General features: G+C 39.9%; 1 protein-coding gene across 1 annotated transcript; it reads right to left on the bottom strand.

Annotated features, from left to right (window-relative positions):
* Window positions 1-3,036: 3,036 nt before the first annotated feature.
* Window positions 3,037-20,205, bottom strand: EED (embryonic ectoderm development). The gene is made up of 12 exons (XM_058018725.1): window positions 20,086-20,205; window positions 17,155-17,307; window positions 11,813-11,905; window positions 10,839-10,904; window positions 10,028-10,153; window positions 9,828-9,909; window positions 8,160-8,251; window positions 7,159-7,292; window positions 5,952-6,057; window positions 5,024-5,182; window positions 4,410-4,483; window positions 3,037-3,366 (listed from the first exon to the last, which is right to left on the bottom strand). Exons 1-12 carry the CDS (start codon window positions 20,203-20,205, stop codon window positions 3,240-3,242), a joined length of 1,332 nt encoding a protein of 443 aa, XP_057874708.1. The 3' UTR covers window positions 3,037-3,239.
* Window positions 20,206-20,717: the final 512 nt, after the last annotated feature.

Here is a 20,717-nt window from a genome sequence, read left to right as displayed (position 1 = left end):
ATAGGACCATACTCTGAGAAGAGAGACCTTTTAAGTGAACCACTGATTTAACAATCAGGAACCTGTTTTCTGTTTCTACTTCTAGCTCTGGTGTAAACCTTCTTGCTGTCTGTGGGCAAAGTCTCTACCTTAAAGTTAGAACTGTAGTGCAAGCCTACCATTTATGCAACTTTTACGTTTCTGAAAGCTGGTGGAGTAAGACAGGCTGCCAGGGACCTCTACTCTTCAGCTTTTTTTTTTTTTTTATCTCTTCAGGGAGATACTCAGTGTGCAATAACTGAGAGAATCAGCAACCTTCAAATTTTAGTATGTTCTTCATGCAGAGTTCATGAAGAAAAGACCTCTATAACAACACTTGCAGCCTCTGAAAGTTTTCTGACTACTGTAGTTACTCATCAGCCTGACTTTACCTCTCCCTCACTTGTCTTGAGATGGGGAACAGAAGGAATCAATTACAGAATTTGCCAAAGAATGGACCCAAAGACGGCCTGAAGACACTGGAGAAAACAACATCTTCTTTCAGGCTATTTTTGGTAGGTTTCTCCAATACTAGGGTTAAACCACATTTCTATTGTTGAAAAATTTAGGCACTGGAGCTCTTAAGGCATGTTTCACAAAAGTATATATTAAAAGGTTAAAAGGTTTTGGAAAATATTAAAATCTTCTTTAAATTCTTTTGCAATGAGTAGAACTCTAATAGCTCTGTATCTTCCAGAAGACACACAATAATTTTAATTTTTCTCCTTTTTTTAGTCTAGAACTAGGCAACTGTAGGAAGAAAACACTAATGAAATAAACACATAAGTTTTATATCTATTTGAGCTTTATCAGTCTGCTTGTTGACAGAGACTTTCTCCCCTGTTGTGTATTTTCAAAATATTACTAATTCTACATGCAGATGGGGCTGACTGTTGTAAAGAAGAATTTTTTCTCCCCTTGGCTTGTTACAGCTTTACTTACACAAGTTCTTCCCTTCAATAACACTGTTCATCTGATTTTAGCTCCATCCAGGTTTCTCAGGGCAAAGCTCCTGGAACAATTGTCTGCATTTTAAGAGGACAGTCTTGTGTACATTCCTAAGTTAAAACAGAAGTTAAAGCTGACCCTAACTTTGTTAGGCCTCTTTCCAGTCAAGCACCACCCTTCCTTTTCTTCCTCTCCAACAGAGCAGCTCATTTTTCAGACTGTACCACTTATGTCCCAAAACAACACCCATGGCTGAGAAATCCTTACTGCTTTTGTATCCCAATTCACTCTAAACCCCTGCCATGTGAAAACACAGAAGATGGTCTAATGCCATGCTACTGTAAAGGCTAAGTGGCACCAGCCTCCAACCCAAGTGTTCCTAGTACAGCTAATTCAATCCAAGCTCTTTCCTTGAAGCTGCAGGAAGCCTGAGCACTCCCACTGCCTTTCTGGAGCGCTCTCCCAACCACACCCCAGCCCCATAATTTTTCAGACTCTGCCAACCCCTCATACTTTCCACAGCATGATCTATGAGGTCTGTGGACCACTGCTGTTGGGTAAACACTGGCCAATACTATGCCAGCAGTTCTATAAGTGCAGGAAGTTAAACACTTTCTCCAGGCTCCAGTCTCACCTGTCTCCTTCACCTGATCTGTGTTCAACTGTGCAGGAATTTCAGTTTCCTCCCTCCAGTACTCGGGCTTCTACATGGTTCCACCCAACTCTGGTTTTACACTTGGCTTCCTGACCATGTCCTCTTGACCAGACACTCATAGGCACAAGAAAGATCATACTGGCCATGTGGCTTGTGCAAGAAAAACAAGGTCCAAAATCCAGCTCAATTAAATACTCATTTTGGATGGACCTGTGGTACTACTGCACTTCCCCAGTAGTAAGATCAAGGATTTAAAAGAGGAAAAAAGAAAAACAATTATATACTACAAACTAAAATTTGTCAACTGCTTGTCAGTCAGTTGTTCTGGGCTTCATTTTTTTCAGGTTTCCAAGGTCACAAATCAAAACTAGTTTAGTCATATTACTTCCAACTGAACAGGTAGTTTATCTAACTAGAGCATTTACAAGCTTCCCAAACTGTAACAAACAGAAAAAAGCAGTATCTTGAAAAATGAAAAGTCAGATATGCACTTAAGAAGTCAGCAGCAGACAGGACTACTTAATCTACTGATCAGAAAGGCACCATAATACTAACAACAACAGTGTAATTGTATTTACATCATAACTCAGAACATTCTTCTCAAGTAATATGCTATGTTAAAGGATAAGGGCAGAGAAAGGGAAAAAAAGTATGTAAATGGTTCAGCCTCAATAAATGTTATTTACTTCCTCATTCAGGTGCACATAGCTACTGAGCAATGTCCTGGACCACTTTTTAACAGACATGAGCATTTCAGCTACCTGCTGACAAGAGACACACAAGTGTTTTGAACACAGATTATCACTGCTAATAATTTCTGCCACCTTATCTATTTCCCCCTTTCATTTTTATTAACTGTACACACATTTTAATCCTATATGAAATATGATTGATTTTAGAATTCATTATTCCTAAGGCAAGTAAAAACATTGAGGAGGTTATTTGGGAATACTGACAATAGAGGCAATTAAATATATTTCCAAAAACTTTTAGATAAATGCAGTAACTAGACAGAAATCAACAGAACAATGTGATCCATAAAACAAAGCCAATAATGTTTTTACCCCACTAGTCATTAACATATATGGCGAGAAGCAAATACCAGTTTGAGATTACAAAAGATTAAATCAATTTCAATCTGCAACTAACTTAAAGAATGAGTTCAAAGTATTTTTAGGAATTGTTTAACAATTGTTTATATTATATTCTTAAGAGTAGCATTTCCTTTGTGTTGTCCCTGAATTAAAGCTTCATTAGGTTTCATAAAGAAAGGCAAAAAATACAACTGCAAGCATAAATATACAAAACTTCTTCAAGCAAGTTGACATACATTCATGTGTTAACTCTAACAAAGAAATTTCCTAGGCCATAAGTGAAAGCTTCTTGTGGGAAATAATTAATATGGACAATTCAGAAAACTTTACAAAAATACTTCTTTTTATTAAAAGCAGCAATTTCAAGCAGAACAATACAGAGAATGTAAACATCACTAAGTCCAGCTCCAGCCTGCTGAACCTTCAAGAGAGTCTACACTAAATGCATCTACTGTACTAGCATGTTAACAGACTATATTATAATTTGAAAATATATTTTCTTCTATGAATTAAGAAAAAGTACTTTATCGTAATCTGTCCCAGCGCCAGATACTGGCATCATCACACACAGCTATAAGGATACTGCTGTCCCTGCTAAAACTGGTCTGTCGGATGGCAGCAACACATTTAGGGTGAGTAAGAGTTGTACACCTAGAAAGCAAAGAAAATATTCAGCTGCAGAGTTAAATCTTCCTACTACATTATGGAGCACTGTTTCAGTAATCCCTTATTTATGTGACCTAGGAGGAATTGAAGGCAACAGGATTATGGCCTTCACGGTGTATTTTGTATTCCAGATGAGGACTTGGGACAGCAGTTTCCTGTTCACCCACAGTTGTTTCTCATCCACCCAATTTTTAGTGAAGCAAAGATTGAAAACTTATTGAATCACATTATTTAGGACTTCATAATCAGTGTTATTTCACAGGGTTAGGAATGAAAAATCAGAATCATGTGATTAAAGACTGCTGCACTTCCAGGAATTTTATACATTAATGTATTCATTTATACATATTTACATGAATTATATATATACATAAAGATATGTATAATACATCATATAGGGTATATAAAAATAAAATGCATAAAGTATTTATATATACAGTGTATATCCATTTTATATACAACGTTTCTTGGGAGTGGCTTTGTTTGGGGCCTTTTTTTGTGTTCAGGCTTTTTTTGCATTTGTATGTTCACAGACATACATACATACCTATATGTATCTAAGAGACATGCTGTGAAATTGCCTGGCAGCACAGCTGAGAAAGTGGAAAGCCACAGTGTTTTCTCCACACTGTGCTGATAGCTCACCTTCACACCCTCCTTTTTTACTCCAGTCCTGTCACCTATCTCGCCTTTGTCATGTGCTACACCCACCTAGCACATCTTCTCCTAATGGCTTTGCAAAATTTCCACCCAATTAGCGAAAACTCTGTGAGAAATAAATTGCCTTTTACTGTATCTATGCACGATAGGCAGCACAATCCAACTGGGACCTCTTGACATTAATAAAATATAATTTATAAATCAGTGAGATAAAATAAACATTAACCTTCAGGGGCTCACAATGTTTATTTCCTTACTAATTATCATGGAAAGTAAGTAGTACAGTAAAGAACTTCTCTCTAATCAGGAAAGAAAAAAGAAAAGGAGCCCAACTCTCTGTCTTAACAAAAACAAAATAAAGTACTCACTTGGCTTTGTGTGGATCCTCTATTTCTAAATCCCAAACATAAAGTTTGCCAACCTGATTGCCCAGAGCAAGCATCTTAAAAAGAAAGCAGAGGATAAAGAGGTTTTAAAATATTCCCTCAAAGAATAAATTCAGACATTTATAAAGGCTCTAGGGCTGATAAATTGTGTGTGAACATTTAAACATGAATGACTTAATAAGTTTGTTGGAGGAGTCAAAAAGGCTGTAGAACAATCTCTGCAGACAGGGGATGAAGACATCAGGAAACTCATTTCTGGTGGATAATTAGTATTTCTTTTATGGAGTTTTTTCCCACAGGTAGAACACAGAATGAAAAATCTGGAGCTCTTTACTTGTAGCAGCTGTAGTAGGAATTTTGCTTTTTAAATATAAGCTGCTTACCCACACACCCTGGCAGGTGACAAAATTCTCAGCACACTCCCCAAAATCATTTAACACAAGATAGTAATTTAATCTGCAGGTTCATATAATGTCCCTTACAGCAAACCATGATGTTTCTCAAATATCACATGAACCAAGACCTTTCCTATACCCATAAACATGTAACCAATGAAAAGCTACACACCTTCAAATACAGCAAAGTCAGACACATACCTTTTGCCAGAAATCCATTGAAAATCTCATGTACCATATGTCACACTGGCTATAGTCAAATCTCCCAAGAATGGTCACATTTGACTCACTGGGCTTGATTTTATCTATATCATCTTCCATCTTGCCAGGCTTCCAGCAAACAATGGCATTTTCACAAGACTGGGGTGAAACAATGAAAAGAAAAATCACCTGTAATTTATACTGCAGAATCAGTCCAACTAAAAGCAAACATTTCATCTCACATCTTCCCCAATGACACTATGAAAAGCAGAACTGAAAATCTCACCTCTGCCCTTAGATCACAGCCACATCACCAATAACAGTCACTGTCCATTGCTGGCAACCCGATGCCCTCCCAGCTTTGCCAGGGAATGGGACTGCAGGGGCCCTCCCTCCCCGCTTCAGATGGAGAGCCCAGATGGCTCAAACACAATTTCACAAGCAGCCTAAACATCCATTGGTTGGAGGATTGTTTACCCAATCCCTTTGACCAACAGGTTGGTGCACTCACCAATTGCTGGCATCAAGGCAGGAGGACTGCCTGCTTTAATAGCTGCAAGCCAATGTTACAAATGGACACAACACATAAATCAAAGTTACTCCATTATGGCTACTCCTCATCTCACTCTTTAGCAGGATCATGAAATAGTATCTCGAGATTCCCTTTCCATATGTTCTGTGCAGATCCTGGTTAGCCAGAAACCCTTTACTTGTAACAAAGTACAGCTGTAGTAACAATTTTGCTTTTTAAGTATAAGCTGCTTACCCACAGATCCTAACAGGTGACAAAATTCCCAGCACACTCCACAAAATCATTTGACACAAGATAGTAATTTAACCTAAGATCCACAAGCTAATAAAATTTCTAAGGTTTAGGATCCTCAGGACCAACAAATAAATGTAACACAGCTGAAAAATGCAGCATTACCTTGGAAAGAATTAGGTCTCCCAGCCACCGTACACAGTCAACATAGTTTCTATGTATGTCTCTTGTAGAAAAGTCAGGAAAGTGAATTTTCTGGGAAACAAAAGGCCTATGGAGAAAATTGCCAAGTGAGGTTCAGAAAAATAAATGCAGAAGCACAAGTGTAATTTTTAATAACCAGTTTTAACATATTTCAATGTTAAAAGAACAAGCCCAGCTTTTTAACAGTTTTTTAACAAAGTAGATTTTGTATGCAGCTTGTTTTTCTTTTTAATAGTAATAGAACAGTCCTTGTTTTCATCCTCATTCCTAATGAAATAACTAAGTTTCTCATGTAAAAGACTGTGCAGAGATAGTGCTGAGTAAAACTACTCCTTCAGATGCTGAATACAATGCCTGTCACCAAATACTTCAAGAACTAATTAAAGCTCAGTCTTCCTGATGCTGCTGCTGCAACATCCAAATTGTTAAATAGAAATGCACACTTAAAAAAAAAAATCATCATTTTAAGAAAGCACGCTAAAAAGCATCATTTAATATTTGGTAACATTACCAAAAAAAGCCAGAGTATTTTCACAGCTAGTCTCATTGCTGAACATGTTCACTGTGTTTTAGACTCTTCAATTCTCTCAATGGTTTAACTGGAAGTTAAGATCAAAAAGTTGAAGAACTTCATAAAGAAGGATTTATCTATCATGTATCTAATTGTTATGTTTACTTGATAATTTACTCATAGCTGAGGTCAAACCAGAGAATGATGAAAATTAAAGTTATTACTATGTAAATGGTTTTTTCCCCACCCCAAAGTAAAATAATACACAATAATTAGCTACTCAATATAAGATTATTTGACACATTTAATTACACAGATTTGATTCCCTTCTAGAAATTTTGAGATGAGATGATATGAAGAAAAGATACTGACATCTTGAAATGCATGAAATACAAGCCTTAAGATAATAATTTTAGATATTTTCTAGTCTAGGAAATAAGAAATAATTGAGATATTTAAAAATAAAAAAATTTGGGACTTTGAATCAGAATTCAATAAAATTCCAGTGAAGCAAACAACAATAAGACACACAATCTAGTGAGATTCAGCATCCACATCACTACCCAAAAACTTCCAACATGGAAAGGAATTAACCTGGACTGTTGATAGGAGTATTCATGTGTTGTAAAGACAGACAAGGAGATGAAGACTACATACCTGTTGGTTTTGTTTGGGTTGTACTCATAAGACTCTTTGATAGCATTAATCATTCTCTTTGAATTAATTCTCCAGAGTTTTAGAGAGTGATCCATCCCACAGGACATGATTTTTTCACCAAGAAGATCGTAATCCTATGTATATAAAATAATTTTGAACATTCCCACTCTACGCTGCATTATATCAACTCAGATTTTATTCCATCATTTCCATCTAAACAGCATTTTATGCATAGAGCATGCAATAAAACCGAATATTTCAAATAGAAAAACACTAAGAATGTAATCCAGCTCACTGCAAAGCAGCACAGCATCTTAATTATTATATTTAGTCTCTCTCAAGAGAGACATATTCAACAGCACTGAGAGTGAATCTACAGCTAGTTCTCCTCCTTCACTAAGTTCCCTAGGAGCAACTTTGGCAGAATTCCAGGGCTACAACATGGGTGATTAATAAGTGTCAGGTTTCCTCCAGATGCACCCCTCACCTTTCACAACAGGTCAGATAACAGGAATGGAAAGAGCTCTTAAGAACAGCATATTAAAAGTTAACTATTCTAGTTGATGTTTGCTGGGTACCAGTGTCTGTTCACAGCCACTGAAAAACAATTTAACTTGAACAACTTCTTTCCTTCACCACCATGTCTCTCCAGGTTTATTTGCTTATGCTGCTTTGACTTGATGAGAACTCAAGACCTTCAAAAGTGGGACCATCATGAAATGTTTTTACTCTTTCTAGCCCCACTGAGCCCTATTTTGCTCACTTCTAGGCTGCACTGTGAGTAAACCAGCTACTGAAACACACAGATCCTGTCTATAAGAGGTGGCCACATCAACCACACCACCTGACATTTAAAGCTGTCTATCCCCTTAAAACAGTATTTATGCACTTCCAGGTGGTTATTTTAAAGTAGCTATAATATCTAAACAGTGCACAAAAGGATAGGAAGTGCTTACTACCCTTTGTAAATCTAAATCACTGACCCACAGTCTTCCACTTACTGCACTTAACACCTCATCCCTGTGCCCTTCTACTCCTCCAAATATTGCAACCAGCGTGTCTGTCTGGATGTTCCACAGTCTCAATGCATGATCTATAAAGAACAAATAGAATTACATGCTGCTTTTTATATGCACATTTGAATAATATATTTCAGCTTAATCACTTTAAGTAACAGGTTTTTAGGTCAAAAATGCACTTAATTCTTCTTTTTTTTTTGGTTAGAAACAAAAGAATTGCATTAACTGAAATTGCTATTATAACTAACTTACTGTTATAAGTAATTCCGTAATTGAAAAAGTGTGCCCACCCCCTTCCCTAGGGGAAGTTTCTAGCAAAAACACACTTGGATCTTTAGATCATCCAAAAAGCAAAGGAAAGTCTGATCTGACAAATATGCTTTTAGTCAGTCATAAGAACAATTTTATGTATCAAAAAATGCTAGAATTCCTTTCTGCCATTCTAATCAACTTTCAGAAAAGTTGTGATTTTCCATCCTTTAACTTTTAGGACATTATTCTTGGTGAACCACAGTCAGTAAGGGAGAGAAAAACTGTTTACATAAATAATATGTAGTCTAAAGTCAATTAGACTAATCCACTCACTTGAAGAAAGTTTTAACAATTTGTAATGAAGAACCTCTAGCGTATCTCCCATTTGGAAATGGGAACCTCTAGAGTACTTCCCTGTTGGATTCCACAAGTACATTGCATTGAATTACAGCAACACCCAAAATCCCAGCAGGGAAACAGGTGGCCACGCAGTCCCAAATGTTTTCCTCCCTTTTTAATAATCTCTCAGCCAAGCAGTTCTAACAGCCCAAATATTCTCCTGCCATGTGCCTTCTCAGCAATAGCACCTGGTCCAGAGATTGCACATTAAAACTTTTAGTACTATGGCTGATGTCAAAACATTATTACAAAGAGAACCTAAAAAATACACAGCAACTGGATGTTTACAGACCCACAGCACCACACTGACCATTACAAGCATCAGAGAGCTTCCCAACTCCCATTCTCATATAGCTTCATCAGTAAGTTCAAATATACTAAAGTCAAAAGTCCCCTTAAGTGAATGTTTCCAACTCAAAAATTCCTGAAGGCTATCTCCTTGTGGCAGATCATTCCCTTACTTAACAGAACAGTCAAGATCAGGAAGTTGTGACTGTTAGAATTTTCTGGACAAGCCCATAAGACACTACACCAAAAACTTCCTTTACTAAAATGCTTTTTACACAGAGTCCAATTAAAGTTCCCAAGCAACAGACAATGCAAGTTTTTTCCCCGTGAACAGGATGGTGAATGCTGTTTGCAACATTAAGAGGTCCCCACTAGATGGCAACGTGATTCAACAATTGAAAAAACTTCAATTAACTGTCAGAAAGTGAAGAGCAAACCCAAGGCTCAGGATTCTTCTTCCCTAAAAAGCAGCACTATTCACAATCCCTTTGCACCATAGCTGGAGTTATGGTTGCAGGCCATGGATTTAGTAGGTATAAAATATATAGCCATGTAAAAGCATGATTTGCTCTCAACTTTCAAAGTGAGCTTGTTCAGTGCTATTCATTAAAAAAAAAAAAAAATTCATGGAAGTTTTTGGCCACATTCAAGACCAAACTCCAACCCAAAGTATCCCCATTTATACAAAAAACAACAGAGGTTTTTCCTCACCTTTGCTTACAGATAAAAGAAGATTTGGATCTCTTGGATGGAATTTCAGTTCATTGATTGCATTTCCATGGCCCACATAGTGCTGGGATAGAATTCAGAGACCAAGTTACCATTTCTCCACATGTTTACATGTACTTGGAAGAAAAAAGTGTCATACCTTACTAAAACACAAGCTGTATCCTAAAGTTGTGAACACTCACCTTTATGCACTGCATTGTAATGGGATTAATTATCCTAATAATACCCCTGGATCCTGCCACAGCCAGAAGAGGATGGCTTGTATTGCTATCATATGTCCATGCACAGGTATAGAAATTTTCATCTGCCTACAATGCCACAAGTTAAGGATCACAGAACAAACAGGAGATTTTTTTTTACAACATTTTATTTTAAACAAACCTGTAGCTATTTTATTTAAGTGCCCAGGAGTCTCCGCGGGATCCAATAAGAAAAAATCACATTCAGTTATTCACCTGCAAATACCAGCAACATCACCTTTTCTACAGATGTTGATTTCCTCACTCCTGTTCCATAACATAAAAGGAACACCTTGTCTTTCATAGCATCACCTTTGATTGGGAATAATGAATCATGACCAAGTTCACAAGTTAATGACTTTTGTACTGCAAACGATCAACACAAATTATTAACACTTCAGAGCATGAAACACAATTGTTATGCTTTAAAGTCAGTTCCAATTCACAGGGAAACACTGTAAAGCAGGGAAATATTATACAAATATTAGTGTTGGGAAGATTAAACTGATGGAGAATCAGTTTTCAAATATTTTAATACAGTCTAGTCCCTGAGTCTGCGTTTTTAACATTTTTTCAATAGGAGGGATTCTAGGATGTGGGAAAGAGGCAAGACTTGGACCTAACATAAAGAATGCACCACATGAGCAAAGTATTAAATCACAGACAAAACATTTTCATGTTTTTTCCACCAAAGCCTCTTGGTTTTTCATAAAGAAACACAGCAAACACATGGGTATTTAACTTAAAAGGATACATCAGCATCCACGTAAGACTGCAACAGACGGATTTCCCCTTGGGAATGACATTCATATAAAGTAACCTGGAGAAAAAAAAACCCAAAATAAGTAAGTGGAGAGACTGCTGCTTAGTTGTAATATTTCAAAAGGAAATCACATGCACCCATCCATTGACTGCCTGATGGGGAGAGGGAGAGTGCCTCTATAGTTTAGATTTCATCCATCATCCATTTGTTTACCAGGTGGAAATGGTTTGATAAAAGAATGCCCATGGCAGTTTCATTAAAGCACCATTCCAGGACTTGTCAGCTGTCCTTCCCAGATACTGAAGTCTATTATTTGAATTGCCTTAATAATAAGATAAACTCTTGCTGGAATTAGTTATTACAGTTATCTCTAATGTGACTTGGTCTTGTAATGAGTCCTTGATACCTTGCTTAAACTTAGTGTTTCTGGTGACTTGCCAGGCAGAACAAACCTAGAAATGAAACACTTCTTATTTATTCACAACACTTGCATAAAATGCACTTCTCAGGGGTTATTTTCAAGACTGAAATGACATCAAACATTGTTCAGAGGAAGTCTATAAATTCCCTCCACACAGGCCATGAATTTAGCTACTGAGCTGGCTGGCATCAGCCAGCCACTGTTACAGACAGTTCTCATCCTGTATATATGAGTACATTACTTATGAAGAGTAATTTTATTAAGAAGATACATTTAAGCACCTCTCTTCCTTATCCCATATGCATACTACTGTAAGACTTTTCTCTTTATTCCATAGCTTAATTACCAAATAGCTAACATGACTTCATGGAATAATCCAAAGGATGCAGCTCTCCCAGACAACAGATGCTACAGATCTTAGAAATACATCTGTTTATATCAAGTATTGCATGTCCATACCAAACACAGGTAAAGGGATTGCTTGGAAACAGGAATGCATGCAGAACCACACAGAAGGGCGTATGATGAAAAACAGATTACTCACTCTGTTGCTGCCTACAGTGGCAAAAACAAGAGGATCACCTTCTTTACTGTGCCAGTTAAACTGGACTCCAAACAGAGGCTGGCCATGGTCCTCCTATACGTGTAAAGTAAGTTTAGAGATTAAAAACGCAACAAAACCCACAAGCACATCATTGCTGTGAAATTCAACAGTTTCACTGACAATTTTCCCTCCTCAAACTAATGGGTTCACAGCCAGTATAATTTTAGACAGTGAACAGTTAACAATCATAGTTTTGTAACGCCACATTTTACCTTGGCTGTCTTAAAGGGAGGTTAAAGGAATACTCTGACAAACACACACCTCCCTTTTCTTTCTCTACCAACCTTTTAAAAAGTAAATGGGAAGAACTGTTGTCTCAGTCATGCCTAGAAGCTGGCAGAACTCACAAGCTGTACTTGCAGCTCTAGTATTTTGGTTTACAATTTTCAGTATGGCAAACTCTGCATCTAAGGTCATTTTCTATCATAATTACTTATACACAAGGATTTGCAACTTCACAGAGAAGAATTACCAAGAGAGAGAAGAATTATATTGGTATAAGGATGGAAAACAGCCACATTTCACTATTACATTACAGTTAGGTCTTGTAACTTTGTCACAGACACAAGGAACTCTCTCCAGTGTGTCACAATACTGCTACAAAGTTCATGTCTACAAAATGTTTTCAGATGTTTTACAAATAGTTACCAGAGAAATGCCAAGTATTATTTTTATACAACTTACATCAGTTTGAGAGAAAAAAAAAAGGAGGTATGTTTATGAATTGTGATGAATATGGTGGTGCTTGTTAATAATTGATAACAGTATTTTGGCCTGTCCTGACAGGATGTTTTCAGCAAGAATAATGTTCATTAAAGTGCCTCCCCACAGGGGACTGTCTGGGACAGTGCAGGCAGGAAGGAAGTGTCTCATGATGGCTGTTCAGCAGCCTTCAAATGGCAGCACTTCAGAGACAACACCAGAAGTACCAGCCCTGGCAGCTCTGGCCTATCCAAAACCAAAGAATAAATTCGAGGAGGGGGTGTGAGTAGGGAGTCTAACACTCCTTAGTAAAAGAAAAGTAAAGGAAGTCTGGAAAATTTTTAAATAGCATTATTTACTGACAAAGGCAGTATCTGTTATTAACAGAAATAACTAGAAGAGCTAGAAAGAGAGAGCAGAAAATCTTTCAGAGATTAAGGCCCTCCTGCAATTCCTAAGACAGATAACTTTCAAAGCTCAATACCCATTAAAAAGAATTGTTCAAAGCTTAACTCAAAGTATTACTGATCATAACACAAAAGCACAAACTAATGGCTTCATGAGATGAGGAATATAGGATATTAAGAAAGGGAAAAGCAGCAGGGCTCTTAGTAACCCCAGGACAGAAGGAAAAAGCAGGAATTCAGTACTGCAAAGCATTACAGTTGAACTAGAAATGAAGAATGAGGAAAACCATAAGCCATAATATTGCATACACATGGCCACGATTTTTTGGTGTGCAATACATTTATTATTTTTACTTTTTAGCAAGAAATTTATTAATTTTACTTGGTAGCCTAAAATTTTGAGTGTATTTAAGTCTTGTTTGAAGAGAATGGCTGAGAGATCAAACTGAAAATGCTTAATAAAGTTTTTCCACTAATAATAACAACTTGGTTTCAAATTTCTGCCTGAAGGAGTTCCTGCTACTGAACAGTGAGTGCTTCTGACATATCACATGAAGATAATACAGGTAAAATGCATGGGCTCCCACTGCTTTATTACAGAGATATATTAGCAGGTTTTGCATTTGTTTTTCTGGAACAACCTTGCTCTCTGTTATACGCCCTGTTTCTGATAAATTTAACAAAAGATGGAAAGTGAAAAGCCATATGTTTTTCACCCTCAAGACAGGATATTTTTCCAGCATACGGTGCAATAAGTTTCTGATTTTCTAGGTAGGACCCAGACTAAGGTGATAAGTAGAGATATATAACAGAGTGCTACACTGTTTCCACATTTTTATACTAGAGTACATACCTAAAGTATTTTGCAAGCTTTTTCAAAGAAAACCTATTTCCCTGGAAAAAATTACAGAGAAAGACAAGGGTCTTTAGTCTACTTACTTCACCCACACTACATTTCTCACACCAAGTGCTACAATCTCCAGGAGCCTGACTGTACATATTGCAGTTTTGCTGGTGTTTGATGGATGAAGCAGCCAGGCAGAGGCTCCTGCAGGAAGATACCAGGGTATCTGCAGAAGCTCTGCTCCTGTTTAAACTCCTAACATCCCCAGTGGTCAGAGACAGCACATAGCTATTTTGAAAATACTTGTCTGCTCTAATTTTTGTCCCAAGTGCTAAACAATGAAGGAGATTTTCCAAAACATTGTATTCTAGGTGCCGTATACGATGGTTATGCTCAGATGCCAAGTATGCGACACAAATCCGACACTGGTTTGTACCGACAGAAGTGACCCAGATACCCGTCCAAAAGTGAAATTGTGAAATGCCATCTTGTCCCTGCTATGAATAAAGGGCACAAAACCCAAAGTACCCAGGTTCTTCATGCACTAGAGGAAGAAGGCAGAGAAGAAAACAGACCTATTGCTACAAAAGCAAATAAATAAACAATCAATAATGAATTCCAGCCTTACTCACTCAACACCAACTTGGGTTCAATCAAAGAGTAAGACCAGACCTGGTTTTAGACAGAAAGCAGTGAAGTCATTACGATGGCAAAAATAATCACCTGCATGAATGCCTTTTAATCTGTGTCACCCACACTGCCAGTGGGGAACCAACAACCCACACGTGCATTTCCAGTTCCCAGAAGTGGAAGCAAGCCACTGTGGGCAGTGGGTGTAGTGACATTTAGTTTCCATTACACACCAACAAGCTAGAATTCTGCATGGCATTGCATACTGGTTCCCAGCTCAGGGGACAGGAAGGAGAAGCTGAGACAACACCAGGCTGCTTAGAACTTAAGCACACACCCTAAGCAGAAGTAAAGGGTAGGGAAAATAATTGCATTGCTTTAAAGGGAGCACAACAAAGCAAAATATACAGTTTTCTGCCAAAAGATCTATCAGCAAGATATAGATGGATATATGAGGATGTGCAACTGTGCTAGCTGTTAGCTGTATATGCTCATTTATAAACCCTATTCCCATTCAGTCCATAGAAAGCAAAGATTTCTCAGTACATTTGACAAGTAACTTAGTACTTCATAAAGTAAAAAGGCATTTTTTTGTTTCCTGACATTTTCCAAGATTTTCCATTTTCTCTCCATTATTTTTGTTTTCCTGATGCTTAAATTTCACCCAAAATAACTCCCAAAGTAGTGTTTAAAACACATATTTAGCAAGCACTGAGTTTTTCAGGCTGAGTCATAACCATTTAACACTCAAAGCAGACAGTAATGGCCATATTTGCTTCCCAAAGGAAAAAACTAAAAAACAAAATAAGATGGGAAAACCAAAAGTACAAAAGTGGAAAAACATGTAATTTATACACCCCTAAAGAATCTTTAAATCATGTTGACCCTTCATTAACTTCAATACCTGCATCTTGCAGCATAGTTCAAAATCATATAAACTAGAGGATATATATGACATGGTACCCACATGTCATATAACCCACATACAACATTCAATCATTAGAGTTTTCACCAGAATCTCTGCAAAGCTAATATGGAAGAGCAGGAAAAGGAAGAGAGGTTTCCTCAGTCATGAAGTAAAAAACCAAATTTGGCTGCTACCTAGGTCTTTGACTAACATGCACATCTCTTATTATTACCATTAATTTCAGACCAAAGAGAAACAGGGGAAAAAAGGTAATAATAATACCCCACTTAATTGAAATGCTACATTAGCTCCCTCACAGCTTGATTCCACTTGCACAGGAATCTGTTCCCAGCCCTGATCCAAACCCAAGGAAGTCAGGGATTGCTTAGTTTCATAGCTTGGTCTTTTGGATCACCCTGCAGTAGGGTCTGGATTGACAGTGGGGTGAGGGAATGTTTTCTTTTCCCAGAAGACACTTGGAAAGCAGTAACCCTTTTTGTCTGCAGACAGAAAACAAGCATGAGTAACAAAGCTCAGAACTTGTTAAAAGTTTGGGTGTCCAAAGGCCGGTGTCTGCGTTTGAAGTATGACTTGAAGCTGCAAATAGCACCATCCGCGGGGGCGACTCACAGGAACTGCTGCCTACCCTGGTGAAAGGAAACAACTTCCCTTCCTCCTACACCCTCAAAGGCATGGAGGCAATCTTTATACTTCAAGGACACAATAAGATCAATTTGTTTCCCAGACACCTTTGTCAGTGTAACCTCATGTGGCAATTTCTCCAGTGGCAAAGCTCGTTGAGAAGGTTTCCATGCTCCAAACCTTTCATCCCCTCCCACTCAGGTACCCCAGTGTCTCACTACAGTAGCCTGAAGACAAAGCTCAGAAACGGAGCCACATCAGCACAGCTCCACAGTTAAGCATAGGGGGAATGAAAAAATACTCTTAGAGCAATTCTGCAGAAAATATCCACTGCTGAGCTACACAGATCCTCACAGAGCTTGCCATAACTCCCATCTTGCCACATAAATATCCCACACGAAGCAGAGGAATGAGAAAAAGAAGAACATCCTGACAGAGTAAAATAGTCATGAATGAGAAAACTCCTTCAGTTCACCGCAGTCTGTCACCAGTGCAGAGGAAAACAGCACTATGCTAAAAGAGCAGAACAAGGAGTAAAGACCATGAATCCACGTCTCTTAAAACCACCAGGTGTTACATGGGAAGACACATACTGCCTGAATCAGGTGCTAACACACGATACCAACGCTCACAATAAATGAACCAAATTGCACTAGACAGTAGTTATGATATTGCCAGGGGATAGAAAATACCTGATCTGGTTAAGTGTGAGGAAAAAGCTACTCTAAGACTGTTGGGTGGATTTGTTCTGGTTTTTTTTCAACACATACAGAAATCTGAGCAGGTTCTGTGCTTTGCATGGAGTTGTCACAGGTTTTGTTTTAGTTCAATTTGTTTATCCAACTTCTTATATTTCTTTAGCATCTACAGCTTCAATGAAATACATAATCATAGCATCGCACAAAGCTTTGCAAACTCTACAAAAACAAGGTTAACTGCAGCACTATCTACTATTTCCTATTTCTCAGTATCCTTTTCCTTCAAAACTTTGGCTATTCCAAGCAAGAAAGGTAACTGCTTCAAATCAGCAGGAAACATAATTGCTTAAAAGATATTTACAAGTATCTAGCTTGAGGCTGTCTCACAGCCAACATTAACATTGCTGCCAGTAAGTGATGCCCAGCATCCCCTGAAGCTCATGCATACCTACCTTGAGGCTATTTACGCATTTGAAGGAATATTTGCACTTCTTCGACTTCCATTTTCCTTTCCCCCAGCTTTTTCTTCCTGGTGCATTGGGAGTGTTTGTTGGCGTATCAGGGCGCTCGGTGTTAGTACCGCTCTCAATGCTGACAGCATCATCCTGAAAACATTCAGAATCATACAGAATGTCACACAGAGACCATAACTGCTGGATACATTCAACTGATCTTACAGCACTTGGCCTTTTCACTTCTTCTTGTCATTCATAAGAACAGATCTCCCAGGACTTGGTGTTACTAAGATTCATGTATTTTAATCTAATGCCAGCATAGTAGCATTCTTCTCTAGAAACAGAACATGAATCACATGAGGACTAATCCAAGAGGGAGAGATATGAACTGTGATCTAGTGATGTTTCTTCAGAATCCTGGTAGCTGCTCTCAAGAAAATGTCTAGAGATAAAGCAGATGCTTCCCCTAGAAAACATCTTTGATCCAGATGAAATGAGTATTTCTGAAGTACTGAAGAAGAGTTGCTTGTGTAAAAACACGAGGCTTGTCCTTACCAAGAACCGAGCCATTCTGAGGCTTCTGTACTCACAGCACGGTTCAGCATCGACAGCAGAAGACAAAGTCCCTCCTCTCCCTCCTACTCTTTTCCACAGACATTTACTTGTTTCCACTAAAAGCTGAATTCTGATCAGCTAACTAATCCAACTGGCCCTCTAACCATTAGCATAAGATAACAATGGGGAAAATTGAAAAAAAAAGGGATACACAAAACACTCTGTCCAGCCGCTGAGATTTTATATCAGCTTTGGACAATCAGCAGAAACTACAAATTCCTGTGTGGTCTGACTGCAGGGCCCTGGTTAAAAGGACACTTCCCTGCACCACCTATCACAGAGCACTTCACCTTCACCTGCATTGTACCTGCCCACTCTGTGCTTCTGTGTGAGTATGTTCAGCTTGTTAAAACTCAACTTTTCCCATTTTTTCTGATAGTCCATTCACTTTCCATCAGACTAGTGGAGGGAAAACAACTCATCCCAGGGCAGGTAGTTTCTAGAGCTGAACTAAGGGAGACAGAGGCAGACAACAGCCTGTCACTGTAGGGGATTCACGAAGCTGCATTAGGAACTGCACTAGGAATATGGAATGAGGTCAACTATAAACATTAATACACTGCTTCCCACCAAACATTCATTCTTTGTCCCAGTTTCATGTCTCTATTATCAGAAGCCTGAAGAGGTGTACTAGTCTTTGTTTGCCCAACAACTCTGAAAGACAGGACGTTCAGAGGACAAAAAGGAGGAAAGATGCCACACAAGCCCGTAAGTGTACTGCCCAAATCTGGAGTCATTCCCTTCACATTGGACCCCTAAAAGAGCCAACCCCTCCACTAATATTCATAACCAATTTTACAGTTTTAAGTTTTCCTGTTTCTTCTCCTTTACTCTAAAAAAATTTCAGAGTTTGCCAAATTCTCATCTCCCAAGCACATTTGCCAGAACTTTTAATACTCAACAAGACTGAAGTTTTCTCTGGACTAGACAGATATTGCCCATGTGAGAACACCAGGCAGCTGGTGTGGTGAACTACACCAGGTATCTGCAACTACTACATAACCAACAAACTTGCACACAGGACACCTGCAGAGCAAAACACACCCTTTCTCCAAATCAACATCATTATGTCAACTTTTAAACAGAATCCCCCATCTTGCAGGAGTAGTGGAGTCCAGTAACAAACTCTTGAAAAAGGAATCCATTCACCATTGAGGCAACACACAGAGAAACAGAGAATTGTATAATCAGAGTGGTTGTCTTGGAAGGGACCTTAAAGATTGTCTAGCCCAACCCACTACCATGGGCAAGGACACCTTTCACTAGAGCAAGCTGTGTAGAGCCACATCCAGACTGGCCTTAAACATCTCCAGGGATGGGGCAACCTATTCCATGCTCAGTGATAGCCTACGACTGACAACAAATTAAGCCTGAACGTCTGTCACCAAATTATACTTGGATCCACGAATGCTGCTAAGCTATTAAAAAAAAAACAAAGAGTAGCACTGTGGAACATCTCAAACCTGCCTGTCACCTCACAAGCACCACTTCCAAAGGTTGTGGAGAATGTGGTCCATATCCCTCACTTGCTGAAAAAGTGCAGGAAAAAAAACTTCCACACACTACAAAATACACACGCTGTAACGGCACAACTCTCTCCACACCAGCAACTACATAAAGTGACTGCTCGATACCTTAGTTTAAGTTTACCTTTCAGATATAAAGTTATTCTACATCAATCACATTACCTTTGCTCTGAGCACTAGAATTTCACCTGACTTAGAGACTACGGACCCCATCCCTGCTGCCTTCTGCCGGGAGTAGTTTACGAGCATCATCTCCTACTCCTCATTCACCAAAAGGCTGCACACATAAACTTGTTAGACTACAGCGTGACAGTGAAGACATACAATGCAAAACTGCAATAAAGATGGAAAATGCTGCTGATTTGCAGGGAAATTAAAAAAAAAAAAAAAAAGTCTGATGGTTTGAAGCAGAGTTCGAGACAGAGCCCGCTCGCAGTCTGGGCCTCAAATCCACCTTCACCCACGTGGAGGCAAAGCGGGAGTCTCTCCCCCAGACCCTCCCCGGTCTCTCCCACCGGGGCCTCCCTCCGGCGGCCCCGAGGGGCGGCCACCGAGCTGAGACCCCTTCTCCCTCTGCCCCCGCTCCCGTCCGGGACACACCCGAGGGGTGCCGGTGGCCGATGTCCCCTCACGGCGGGGCCGGGGGGGGGGGGGGGGGGGGGGGCGGCCCCTCCTCCCTCCGCGCTCCCGCCCGCCCCCGGCGCGAGGCCCCGCGCCCGCCGCGCGCGCGCGCGCTCCCGCCGCACCAGCCCCCCACCCGTGCCGCCTCCCCCTCGCCCGGCCTCACGTTCTCGTCGCCGGACAGGTCCCCGGGGTTACTGTTCTCGTCGCTGCTCAGCTTCTGCTTCTTCGCCGGCATCTCTCCCGCCGGTGCCGCCGCCGCCGGGGCTTCTCCCCGCTCAGACATCTTCCCCGCCCCCCACCCACCGCCACGCAGCCGCAAAGCGCGGACGGGGAGGTCGGAACGGCTGTGCCGTAAAGCGGGCGCGCGCTGGCCGGGCCGGAGGTGGCAAGCCGGCGGAGCAGCGCCTTTCCCGCCGCTGGAAAATCGCCTTTCCCGCCTCTGGAAACGCGCCTTGCCCGCCGCCCCGAGCGCTCGGCGGGCGGCAGGGACCCCGCTCGTCCTGGGGGCTCAGCCGGGAGCGAGCCCGCGTGGTCACAGCGTGGCGGCGCCTGGCCGGCGCTGCCTGCAGCCCGAGCACGCGTGCGGTGGAGACACAAACCCGCTTTCGCCGCGGGTGTCACCCACCTCTCTGACCTTCTTTTCTTGTGCCCAAAGGGTTTGTTGGGGTTGGGGTTTTTTGTGGTTTCTTTTTTTTTTTTTTTTTTTTTTTTTTTTTTTTTTTTTTTTTGTGTTCTCTTGCTCCACAAAAGTCCTTCAGTCTGCAAATAGTGTTCCCGGATAAGAAAGGCTCTTCT

Source organism: Melospiza georgiana, chromosome 2, assembly GCF_028018845.1.
Source record: "Melospiza georgiana isolate bMelGeo1 chromosome 2, bMelGeo1.pri, whole genome shotgun sequence".
Taxonomy (NCBI): Eukaryota; Metazoa; Chordata; class Aves; order Passeriformes; family Passerellidae; genus Melospiza; species Melospiza georgiana.
This window is presented reverse-complemented; position numbering and strand designations above follow the sequence as displayed.